Source organism: Rana temporaria, chromosome 10, assembly GCF_905171775.1.
Source record: "Rana temporaria chromosome 10, aRanTem1.1, whole genome shotgun sequence".
Classification (NCBI taxonomy): Eukaryota; Metazoa; Chordata; class Amphibia; order Anura; family Ranidae; genus Rana; species Rana temporaria.
The window spans coordinates 8648594-8661568 of NC_053498.1; the positions used below are offsets into that span (position 1 = coordinate 8648594).

Below are 12975 nucleotides of genomic sequence, written 5' to 3' on the forward strand. Positions count from 1 at the left end.
TGTAGGCAACTTCGTCTTTGAAAATTGAAGTTTCAAAAACGTCATTTTTTACTTCACAGAAAGTGTCGTTTTTTTTCATCACATAAAGTGATGGTGTGTACGCGGCATTACCCTCTTCTGTGCTCTCCTCTCCCTGCACTGTTCATCAAGCAGGGAGAGCTGAGCTGTAGGTTTCGCCTAGGATGTCAAAGATCCTTTCACAAGCCCTGGGTCTATCACATAAAATCCCAATAAAATACATTTACGTTTTTGGTAGTAAGATGACAAAATGTGGAAAATTTCAAGGGGTATGAATACTTTTTCAAGGCACTGTATGATACAGATGCATATGCTCCCCTCCCAATGTTCACATGGTATTTGGACATACATATGGAAATTCAGGATGTGCAAGTACATCACTATGGGATATTGTGGGTCAGATTTGTATGTGCAGAAATGTTCCCAGGAAGAGTAAATGGGGCTCCAACCTGTATGTATGTTCCCTAGTATGATGCACATAAATCACACAAAATAAATCACACTCAAAGGACCCATCACCTTGGAATCCCCCAAGAGTCCTTATAAAGCACAATCACAATCTAGATTGTTAGGAAACGTGTTTTATTCTGTGATAATTGACTTTAAAACACAAGACGGTAAACTTATTTTGCAATAATTCAACTACCAAGTGTATGATCAACATAAAATGTGACATTAATATATACATATATTGCATACTGTATGTGTGTGTGTGTGTGTATGTGTGTGTATTTTATGTAAACACACAGCTAATATAAGTGCCAGAGTCTTTTTTATATTAGCATCCTGTAATCCTGCATAAGGCTTCAGTTTCATTGTTTTTTAACAGGGGGGCAATCCTTGGGAAGGACGCAGCGGGTCTCGTCATCACCCTCACTCAGGATCACAAATCCGGGTCTACAGAAACAGTTACTGACGCATTGCATGGTGCAGATCCGCCCCGTTTGGTTCCAGTTGCTGCATGTTTTAGGACAGGCGCTCCCGCAGCTATTGTACACTTTGTTCCCTGTACAAGCTCTGCATATCTCTTCTTTGATGCAGCCTCCTAATTCATTGTCTAGGTAGCCCTTCTTGCAGAAACATCCCTTCTTGCATATCTTAATGCATGCGGGAGGGTCAGGGTGGCTGCAGTTTGCTGGGCAGGCAGAGCCACACCTATTGAATTCTTGGTTTATTGGGCATTGAGGGTCAGTGACTGAAAATGACGAAAAATAAATAAAATTAATTACATCATTGCAAGAGAAAGCTGCATTTGAAAATACTAATTTATAAATCAAATTCTCAGAGATACTTATCTGTGAATTAGGGCTAAAATCAAGTGTTATTAGGCTATTTATTCTCTAGGCCAAATGTTATCCATTCATAAAGAAGAGTGAATTAGGGGGAGAAAAAAGCCTTATGGCCACTAGATGGAGCTCAGTGAACCAGAAAAAAAAAACAGCCTTATGGCCACTAGATGGAGCTAAGTAAACCAGAAAAAAAGCCTTATGGCCACTAGATGGAGCTGAGTGAACCAGAAAAAAAAGCCTTATGGCCACTAGATGGAGCTGAGTGAACCAGGAAAAAAAGCCTTATGGCCACTAGATGGAGCTGAGTGAACCAGAAAAAAAAGCCTTATGGCCACTAGATGGAGCTAAGTGAACCAAAAAAAAAAAAAAAAAGCCTTATGGCAACTAGATGGAGCTAAGTGAACCAGGAAAAAAAAAAGCCTTATGGCCACTAGATGGAGCTAAGTGAACCAGGAAAAAAAAAGCCTTATGGCCACTAGATGGAGCTAAGTGAACCAGAAAAAAAAAGCCTTATGGCCACTAGATGGAGCTAAGTGAACCAGAAAAAAAAGAAGCCTTATGGCCACTAGATGGAGCTAAGTGACCCAGAGAAAAAAAAAGAAGCCTTATGGCCACTAGATGGAGCTGAGTGAACCAGAAAAAAAAAGCCTTATGGCCACTAGATGGAGCTAATTGAACTAGGAAAAAAAAGCCTTATGGCCACTAGATGGAGCTAAGTGAACCCAAAAAAAAAAGCCTTATGGCCACTAGATGGAGCTAAGTGAATCAGAAAAAAAGCCTTATGGCCACTAGATGGAGCTGAGTGAACCAGAAAAAAAAGCCTTATGGCCACTAGATGGAGCTGAGTGAACCAGAAAAAATAAATAAAAAAAAGAAGCCTTATGGCCACTAGATGGAGCTAAGTGAATCAGAAAAAAAAGCCTTATGGCCACTAGATGGAGCTGAGTGAACCAGAAAAAAAAAGCCTTATGGCCACTAGATGGAGCTGAGTGAACCAGAAAAAAATAAATAAAAAAAAGAAGCCTTATGGCCACTAGATGGAGCTAAGTGAACCAGGAAAAAAAAGCCTTATGGCCACTAGATGGAGCTAAGTGAACCAGAAAAAAAAAGCCTTATGGCCACTAGATGGAGCTAAGTGAACCAGAAAAAAAGCCTTATGGCCACTAGATGGAGCTAAGTGAACCAGAAAAAAAAAGCCTTATGGCCACTAGATGGAGCTGAGTGAACCAGAAAAAAAAGCCTTATGGCCACTAGATGGAGCTAAGTGAACCAGAAAAAAAAGCCTTATGGCAACTAGATGGAGCTAAGTGAACCGGAAAAAAAAGCCTTATGGCCACTAGATGGAGCTGAGTGAACCAGGAAAAAAAAGCCTTATGGCCACTAGATGGAGCTAAGTGAACCAGAAAAAAAAGCCTTATGGCCACTAGATGGAGCTAAGTGAACCAGAAAAAAAAGCCTTATGGCCACTAGATGGAGCTAAGTGAACCAGAAAAAAAAAGCCTTATGGCCACTAGATGGAGCTGAGTGAACCAGAAAAAAAAGCCTTATGGCCACTAGATGGAGCTAAGTGAACCAGAAAAAAAAGCCTTATGGCAACTAGATGGAGCTAAGTGAACCGGAAAAAAAAGCCTTATGGCCACTAGATGGAGCTAAGTGAACCAGAAAAAAAAGCCTTATGGCCACTAGATGGAGCTGAGTGAACCAGAAAAAAAAAAAGCCTTATGGCCACTAGATGGAGCTAAGTGAACCAGAAAAAAAAAGCCTTATGGCCACTAGATGGAGCTAAGTGAACCAGAAAAAAGGCCTTATGGCCACTAGATGGAGCTAAGTGAACCAGAAAAAAAAGCCTTATGGCCACTAGATGGAGCTAAGTGAACCAGAAAAAAAAATAAGCCTTATGGCCACTAGATGGAGCTGAGTGAACCAGAAAAAAGAAAGCCTTATGGCCACTAGATGGAGCTAAGTGAACCAGAAAAAAAAACCTTATGGCCACTAGATGGAGCTGAGTGAACCAGGAAAAAAAAGCCTTATGGCCACTAGATGGAGCTGAGTGAATCGGGAAAAATAGCCTTATGGCCACTAGATGAAGCTAAGTGAACCAGAAAAAAAAGCCTTATGGCCACTAGATGGAGCTGAGTGAACCAGAAAAAAAAACCTTATGGCCACTAGATGGAGCTGAGTGAATCGGGAAAAAAAGCCTTATGGCCACTAGATGAAGCTAAGTGAACCAGAAAAAAAAGCCTTATGGCCACTAGATGAAGCTAAGTGAACAAGAAAAAAAAGCCTTATGGCCACTAGATGGAGCTGAGTGAACCAGAAAAAAAAACCTTATGGCCACTAGATGGAGCTGAGTGAACCAGGAAAAAAAAGCCTTATGGCCACTAGATGGAGCTGAGTGAACCAGAAAAAATAAATAAAAAAAAGAAGCCTTATGGCCACTAGATGGAGCTAAGTGAATCAGAAAAAAAAGCCTTATGGCCACTAGATGGAGCTGAGTGAACCAGAAAAAAAAGCCTTATGGCCACTAGATGGAGCTGAGTGAACCAGAAAAAAATAAATAAAAAAAAGAAGCCTTATGGCCACTAGATGGAGCTAAGTGAACCAGGAAAAAAAAAGCCTTATGGCCACTAGATGGAGCTAAGTGAACCAGAAAAAAAAGCCTTATGGCCACTAGATGGAGCTAAGTGAACCAGAAAAAAAAGCCTTATGGCCACTAGATGGAGCTAAGTGAACCAGAAAAAAAGCCTTATGGCCACTAGATGGAGCTGAGTGAACCAGAAAAAAAAGCCTTATGGCCACTAGATGGAGCTAAGTGAACCAGAAAAAAAAGCCTTATGGCAACTAGATGGAGCTAAGTGAACCAGAAAAAAAAGCCTTATGGCCACTAGATGGAGCTAAGTGAACCAGAAAAAAAAGCCTTATGGCCACTAGATGGAGCTGAGTGAACCAGAAAAAAAAAAAGCCTTATGGCCACTAGATGGAGCTAAGTGAACCAGAAAAAAAAAGCCTTATGGCCACTAGATGGAGCTAAGTGAACCAGAAAAAAGGCCTTATGGCCACTAGATGGAGCTAAGTGAACCAGAAAAAAAAGCCTTATGGCCACTAGATGGAGCTAAGTGAACCAGAAAAAAAAAATAAGCCTTATGGCCACTAGATGGAGCTGAGTGAACCAGAAAAAAGAAAGCCTTATGGCCACTAGATGGAGCTAAGTGAACCAGAAAAAAAAACCTTATGGCCACTAGATGGAGCTGAGTGAACCAGGAAAAAAAAGCCTTATGGCCATTAGATGGAGCTGAGTGAATCGGGAAAAAAAGCCTTATGGCCACTAGATGAAGCTAAGTGAACCAGAAAAAAAAGCCTTATGGCCACTAGATGAAGCTAAGTGAACAAGAAAAAAAAGCCTTATGGCCACTAGATGGAGCTGAGTGAACCAGAAAAAAAAACCTTATGGCCACTAGATGGAGCTGAGTGAACCAGGAAAAAAAAACCTTATGGCCACTAGATGGAGCTGAGTGAACCAGGAAAAAAAAGCCTTATGGCCACTAGATGGAGCTGAGTGAACCAGAAAAAAAAAACCTTATGGCCACTAGATGGAGCTGAGTGAACCAGGAAAAAAAAGCCTTATGGCCACTAGATGGAGCTGAATGAACCAGAAAAAAAAACTTATGGCCACTAGATGGAGCTAAGTGAACCAGAAAAAAAAGCCTTATGGCCACTAGATGGAGCTAAGTGAACCAGAAAAAAAAGCCTTATGGCCACTAGATGGAGCTAAGTGAACCAGAAAAAAAAACCCTTATGGCCACTAGATGGAGCTAAGTGAACCAGGAAAAAAAAACCTTATGGCCACTAGATGGAGCTGAGTGAATCAGGAAAAAAAGCCTTATGGCCACTAGATGGAGCTAAGTGAATCAGAAAAATATTGCATTAGGGCCACCAGATGGGGCTGGCGATCGTAGAATAATTTTTTTTTTGATCGGCAGCTCCATCTAGTGGCCATAATGTGGCATTTTCCTGATCCTACTCCGTTCTGTAAGAGTGAATATTATTCGACCTGGAGCGCCAAGCTTTCACAAGACTAATATTAAATTTTTCGGTAAAAGCCGGTGAATTTTGGTGAATGTTGGTGGCTGGATCTCTACCTCGGCATTCACAGGTCTGCCTATGTGCAGAGCGAGGTTTTGTGGCTCTGGCAGGTATTTCATTTATGTTACACTCAGTCCTCTGTACAAGGTCAGTTTTTGCCCCCCCCCCCCCCATTTAACTGCTGGCCAATTAAAAACACCCACCCCCTGTGTATCTATTGACATCTAGACAGAAGTGATCTCCAACCCTCCTGACCCGCATCTAGTATATATGGGCCCCCAAAGTCATAGAGGGCCCTTGTACAGCTATACAGTGTGCCCCATGGTATGTGTCCCCCGTCCCCATCCCCTGGGTTACACTATTATCCCCGTCTATGGAGAGATTTCATTTTTATACATACCTGGTCCAGCATATATAAATATGAAGGAGACACCTGGAAAACAAAAAGTGATTATTAAATATTTAAAAAAAAAAAAAATTGTAAGTGTAAAATAATAAAAGAAAAAAAAGTTTAATACATTTTAAGTAAAAGTTCATTTGCTTTTATATTTCATATGAAGCAGTGGCGCCCCCCCCCCCCATCCGTGTGCCCAGCCCCCTAATCTACATGTGGGGCGCCGGATGCATGGACTTTTTTTTTAAGCATGTGATTAAAACCTGAGGTTTTAATAGGCTTCAAAAAAGGGTGGGCTCGGGGCACAGAGCGCTGAGCCTCAAGCACACCCACTTCTTGGATAATAGTGAGTATTCGCTATTGTTACACTGATTCTCCTCCCGGCCAATCAGGAAGCTGGTCTCATCACCAGATTGGCTGAAAGGACAGGCAATCCTTTTGTAGGTCTAGGAGGAGACATACGGCCGAAGCCACAACGATGCAGAGGAGGAGGAGATGCGATGAAAGCCACCACCTAGTGGCCGTCGTCTAGTTCTGGTCCGTGAACTAGATAGTGTAAGTGTTTGGCTGGATGACCGACTAACCATGGGCGGGGGGGGGGGGGGGGTGACCCAACTGACCACCCCCCAAAAAAAAAAAAAAAACTTAGGAGGGGGGTTCCTTTTTTTACTTTCACTGACCCCAATCCGGGGGGGTTATTATATCCACTGACCCCAGTGCTGTGCAGTTATTACACCAACTGACCCCAATGTTAGGGATGATATTTGCATCCACTGACCCCAATGTTGGGGAGGGTATTTACACCCACTGACCACAATGTTAGGGATGATTATTATACCCACTGACCCCAATGTTAGGTATGGTTATTATACCCACTGACCCCAATGTTGGGGATGGTATTTGCACCCACTGACCCCAATGTTGGGGAGGGTATTTACACCCACTGACCCCAATGTTAGGGATGGTTATTATACCCACTGACCCCAATGTTAGGGAGGGTATTTACACCCACTGACCCCAATGTTAGGGATGGTTATTACACGCACTGACTCCAATGTTGGGGAGGGTATTTACACCCACTGACTCCAATGTTGGGGAGGGTATTTACACCCTCTGACCCCCAATGTTAGGTATAGTTATTACACCCACTAACCCCAATGTTAGGGATGGTTATTACACCCACTGACTCCAATGTTGGGGAGGGTATTTACACCCTCTGACCCCAATGTTAGGTATAGTTATTACACCCACTGACTCCAATGTTAGGTATAGTTATTACACCCACTTACTCTCATGTTGGGGAGGGTATTTACAGCCTCTGACCCCAATGGTAGGTATAGTTATTACACCCACTAACCCCAATGTTAGGGATGGTTATTACACCCACTGACTCCAATGTTGGGAGGGTATTTTCACCCTCTGACCCCAATGTTAGGGAGGGTATTTACACCCACTGACTACAATGTTGGGGAGGGTATTTACACCCACTGTCCTCAATGCTGCAGGGTTATTACATCCCATTACCTCAATCCTGGGGCACCATTCTGGCCAAGGACACTTTGTAATTTTTACTCCTACTTTCCTTAAACTCCAACTGACCACAGTCCAGCTCCCAAACAATGAAGTGGCCCTTTGAGGCCCCTGGTCCAAAGACTACACCATCATAGAGGAACATTGGGCCATATGGCCATATTACATGCTTAACCATGAAAGATTGCTGCCAGCTTGGATCTCAGGGTGAAGATATACTGAAATCTCCAAGCCTGACCCCTGATTTCTACTCACCGCTGAGAAGGGGGCTGCTATTATTCCCAATGACCCCAAAGTGGAGGATGGTCTTTTATCACCCCCATTGACACCAGTTCTGGGGGGGGCTATTATAACACCCTCTGATGCTGGGGTGGGGGACTTTTCTGATACACCAAAAAAAAATGTACTCACCAATTAGGGCCAGAAGGAATGCAGAGGACGGTCCCATGATTACCAAGACTTTATCAGTTTCCTGAAACAAAGAGAAAGGACGAGCCCTACAGATGAGACACATAAACACATCTATATTACAATATACAACATGATTACACTTTTCAAACAAATTTACATTACTGAGCTCTGCTTCTAAAAAGTGCAATTTCCCTATTTGTCCATTCAATCTGCATAGACATCAGTTCTGTGCAATTGTTATTTTATTAGTAGCCGTGGCAAAATACCACCTGATGGCCACTAGATGGAGCAGAGGAGACTAGAAATACACGGGTAGATATTACAATTCTAGACATGTTATGGATTGGCAAAAAAAAAAAGTAAACATGGTTAGCCATTAGTTACATTTATTTTCTAAGATTGTTACATTGTATCTCTTGTTACAATGCTCCTCAGTGCCATCTTCTGGCCATACAGATGAGACACAGAAAGATATATACACAATAATAATACAATATACAACACGATTGTGATCACACTTTTCAAACTCTAATTACTGAGCTCTGCTTCTTAAAAAATACAATCTCGCCCACTGGGCTCAGTTTATAAAACAAAAATGATCTATTCACTCAGTGAATCTGCATCCAGGGATGGACTGGCCGTTGGGACTACAGGGAGTTTCCCGGTGAGCCGACTTCAGTGGCAGCAGACCACCGCCCCCCCCCCCCCTCCACTCTTCTGTCTCTCCCTTCCCGCAGCGCTCATCTCTTATCCCTCCCCTCCAGGGATGGACTGGCCATTGAGACTACAGGGAGTTTCCCGGTGGGCCGATGGCTCAGTGGGCCGGCTTCAGTGGCAGCGGACCACCGTCCCCCCCCCCCCCTCCACTCTTCTGTCTCTCCCTTCCCGCAGCGCTCATCTCTTATCCCTCCCCTCCAGGGATGGACTGGCCATTGAGACTACAGGGAGTTTCCCGGTGGGCCGATGGCTCAGTGGGCCGGCTTCAGTGGCAGCGGACCACCGTCCCCCCCCCCCTCCGCTCCTCTGTCTCTCCCTTTCCGCAGCGCTCACCTCCTCTCCCTACCTGCAGGGCTCACCTGGGGGGAACAGAGAAGCAGGGGAGGACCAGAGGAGCAGGGGGGACGACAGAGGAGCATGGGGGAGGGGACAGACAGCTGACTCAACAGCTATGGCCTGGGAGTTTCTCACTTCTGCCTAACCTTGTCCCATAAGGGGGGGGGGGCACCGAACTGATTCTTTGCCCCGGGTGAAATAATGTCTAGCTTCCCCCAGGGCTGTCTTAATGAGAGGGCACACCTGGGCACTGCCCAAGGGCCCCAGCTGCATGGGGGGGGCCTGCCCTTTTCCTCAAAGCAGCTGGTCCTTGAGCCCGAGCTGCCCCTCTACATCCCAGATATTCCCCCAGAACTCTGACCCCTCTACACCCTAGATATCCCCCCAGAACTATGACTCCTCTTCACCCTAGATATCCCCTACCTCCTACCTAAGTGATTTCTGTTTATCTGCCCTGTCTCCATTGTAGGGGCCCCAGAGCATTACTTTGCCCAGGGGCCCATGATGCTATTAAGACAGCCCTGTCTTCCCCACTGGTACTGCCTATAAGAGTACCAGTCATTCTACTCTAATAAAGTAGAATGGCTAGTGGCTAGTGAAGGGGGAGAGGGGGCTTGGGTGGCCGGGGGAGGGGTGCAGGAGTTGTCCGGCCACCATGGGAGAGGCCTGTCAATGTGGGCCAGTCTGGATGAAGCCCAGGGCCAAATTTTTGTCCCAGTCCAGCCCTGTCTGCATCTACATTGTTTCTGTGTACTTGGTCAGACAGGAATGTTATTTTATTAGTAGTAGCGGTAGTAAAATACCACCTGATAGCCACTAGATGGAGCTGAGGAGAAAAGAAATACATAGGTCTTTGTAAAAAGAGATACAAAATAACGACTCCAGGACAAGGACTTTTATGGCAGGATCACCAGGGAATATATATATATATATATCACATATTTTTTTTAATCTACACATTTAAAGATATTGAAAGCAACTTTTAACATTGCAAAGCGTGCATGAACTTGTTAAAGCATAACAAAAAAAATACATAAATTAAGATACAAACAAAGCTGTAAAATAACATTTAAATAAATATATTTTAGAAACAATAGGTTGATGAGTGAAGTCTTTGGTAAGGAGTTAGAAAAATGCGGGAATATCTGGCTGTGGCACTGACCTGTGTGGGGTAGTAGTAGTCGGCGGGTCCTGTATCAGGTATGGTCGGGTTCAGCATTATATAGGATGAGGGCTGGAGGTGTGACCATACAGGAGACGGGTGCGGCACAGTAATTAATTCCCAGTATATTCTGTATTTCCATTGTTGTGACATAGACATGGCATCACTTATAAAATGAGGAAGTACAGGGCACCGAACACTCAGCTCTATAATTGGTAGGTTGGCACGCTATGGCGTCGCTGTGTCATTTGATTGGGATCTTCCTTGTTCCTCTACTGATCCAAAGTGGGCCAATATTCCGCTCTCATCCTCCATTCTATTCCAGCTTTACAGGAATAATTTCCCGATTTCCCAACATGAAACAATAAGCTGCAACATCATTTTTCAAAAAAAATATTCAGGTTTTATTATTAAAAGCGGCCCTGAGCTCCAATCAATAATTTGTCTCTGACCATCTCATGTATTATGTCCATAGTCTCTGACCATCTCTTGTAGTATATCTGCAGTATCTGACCATCTCCTGTATCATGACTGCAGTCTCTGACCGTCTCTTGTATCATGTCTGCAGTCTCTGGCAATTTCCTGTATTATTTCGACAGTCTGTGACCATCTCATGTATCATGTCTGCAGTCTCTGACCATCTCATGTATCATGTCTGCAGTCTCTGACCATCTCATGTATCATGTCTGCAGTCTCTGACCATCTCATGTATCATGTCTGCAGTCTCTGACCATCTCATGTATCATGTCTGCAGTCTCTGATAATCTCATGTATCATTTCTGCAGTCTCTGATCATCTCATGTATCATTTCTGCAGTCTCTGATCATCTCATGTATCATTTCTGCAGTCTCTGATCATCTCATGTATCATTTCTGCAGTCTCTGGCATTTTCCTGTAGTATATCTGCAGTCTCTGACCATCTCATGTATCATGTCTGCAGTCTCTGATCATCTCATGTATCATTTCTGCAGTCTCTGATCATCTCATGTATCATTTCTGCAGTCTCTGGCATTTTCCTGTAGTATATCTGCAGTCTCTGACCATCTCATGTATCATGTCTGCAGTCTCTGACCATCTCCTGTATCATGTTTGCAGTCTCTGACCATCTCTTATATTATCTCCATGGTCTCTTTGACAATATCCCTTTGTGTGTCTGCTGTATCTGAGACTGAATATTCCCTTAACTTTATGGTGATGTCAGGGGAAACATAAGGGGCCCCATATCAACCACTGGCTGGGCTAAGATCATGTCTCGGGTCTCCTGCAGGCAGGAGGATGAATCGTCTTTCCCAGAATATCAGGCTCCATCAAATCCACACAACGAATGTTTTATTCGCAGACCCCCCCCCCCCCCCCTCCAGTGTTATGTGAGTGAAGGATATAGAATCAGATATCATTGTAATCCTTTCCAGAGTCACCTACATGACCCTGACCCAACCTGCTGTCATCTGACTGATGCTTACATTAATTAGTGTCACAAGTCACATTGCTTCATTGTTACATGTTTACTTTGTGATTGAATAGTGAAGAAATCGGGAGTACTTCCCATGTTATATGATAATAAAGCGCCTAATATTCCCATGGTATTGGCACATATACATTTGGAAATTCAGGGTGTTAAAGTTCATCGCTATTGGATAGTGTGAGTCGGATTTATATGGGCAGAGATGTTTTCAGAAAGCTGAATGGGGTTTCTAAAAGTGGGCTCCCGTCCATATGGGGCGCAGCCCCCCCCTTATCCATGCACCGGCTCCTAATCTACATGCAAGGCGCCGGACGCATGGATTTTAATGTTTTCTTTTTTTCTTTTTCAAGTACATGATTGGTGCCTGAGGCTCTAATTGGCTTAAAAAAGGGTGGGCTTGGGGCGCAGAGCATTGTGCCCTGAGCCCACCCAGTTGTGTGATAATAGCAAATGAATATTACGTTGGACGTGTGTCTGGCTGGGCGTAGGTTACGTTCACGCCGTACGAAGTGATCCGGCATAGTTTAGGCAGTTGTTTCGACGTGGTTGTGAGCAGGCGCAGGGGGATGCGTCCACGTCACGGCGCATACGCAGTTCGTAATACGTATCTGTCTGGCGCTCAGCCCATCATTTGCATGGGGTCACGCCTCATTTGCATCGGTCACGCCCACTTCCACCTACGCCGGCCTACGCCTTTGAATCCTATGCCACGCTGGCGCAGCGTTGGGAGCACTGGCTTGCTGAATGCAGTGCTTGCCTCTCCGTGCTGCGTCGGCGTGTCGTACGGCGTTTGCGTTACGGCGCTGTAATGTGCGCCCACCTCTCTGTGAATCTGGGCCTATAACTTTTGTGCAAGCCAATCAATATGCACTTATCGAGATTTTATTTTTATTTTTTACCAAAAAATATGTAGCACAATACATATTTGCCTAAATTGATGGAGAAATTAGATTTTTACACTTTATTGAATATTTTTTATAGCGGAAAGTAAAAAACTGTGTTTTCTTTTTTCAAAATTGTTGCTCCTTTTATGTTTCTACCAAAAAAAAAAAAAACACAGAGGTGATCAATTACCACCAAAAGAAATCTCTATTTGTGGGGGGAAAAAAGGACAAACGTTTTATTTGGGTACAACTTCACACGGACCGTTGCAATTGTCAGTTAAATTGGAGGTCAACCCTAAAAAAAAAAAATTACACCAAAAATATACAAAAAAAAATAGATTTTTTTAATTTTTTTTACTTACCAGAAATTGCAGTTGCTAGGCGGATCTTCCTAATCTGCCTCTTCCTAGTCCGCGGCTGGTCTTCATCCTCGCGTTGTCTTCTGGGGAATGGTGCGCACTGCCTTCTGGGAACTGTGTGTATCCCAGAGAGCAGCCGCCCATTCATACAGCGCCGCGAGACTCGCGTATGCGCAGTAGGAAACGGGCAGTGAAGCCCCAAGGCTCCACTGCCTGTTTCCCTTAGTGAGGATGGCGGCGCCGGGACCTGCAACGATCGAGGGATCGCGGACGCCTAGATCAGGTAAGTGTCCTTATTAAAAGTCAGCAGCTACAGTGTTTGTAGCT

The 12975-nt window shown here is 44.1% G+C and overlaps 1 protein-coding gene across 1 annotated transcript; it reads right to left on the reverse strand.

Annotated features, from left to right (window-relative positions):
* Window positions 1-587: 587 nt before the first annotated feature.
* LOC120916276 (serine protease inhibitor swm-1-like) lies at window positions 588-10025 on the reverse strand. The gene is made up of 4 exons (XM_040327156.1): window positions 9941-10025; window positions 7726-7786; window positions 5791-5823; window positions 588-1213 (listed from the first exon to the last, which is right to left on the reverse strand). Exons 1-4 carry the CDS (start codon window positions 9995-9997, stop codon window positions 831-833), a joined length of 534 nt encoding a protein of 177 aa, XP_040183090.1. The 5' UTR covers window positions 9998-10025; the 3' UTR covers window positions 588-830.
* Between the last annotated feature and the right edge of the window lie 2950 nt (window positions 10026-12975).

Bases quoted from the DNA above. Each gene is read 5' to 3' on its own strand.
- LOC120916276 (XM_040327156.1), bottom strand. From the start codon at position 9,997: ATGCTGAACCCGACCATACCTGATACAGGACCCGCCGACTACTACTAC. The intron at 7,787-9,940 runs GTCAGTGCCACA...TCTTTGTTTCAG, and splicing joins ACTACTACTACCCCACACAG to GAAACTGATAAAGTCTTGGT. The intron at 1,214-5,790 runs GTATGTATAAAA...CGTCATTTTCAG, and splicing joins ATTTATATATGCTGGACCAG to TCACTGACCCTCAATGCCCA.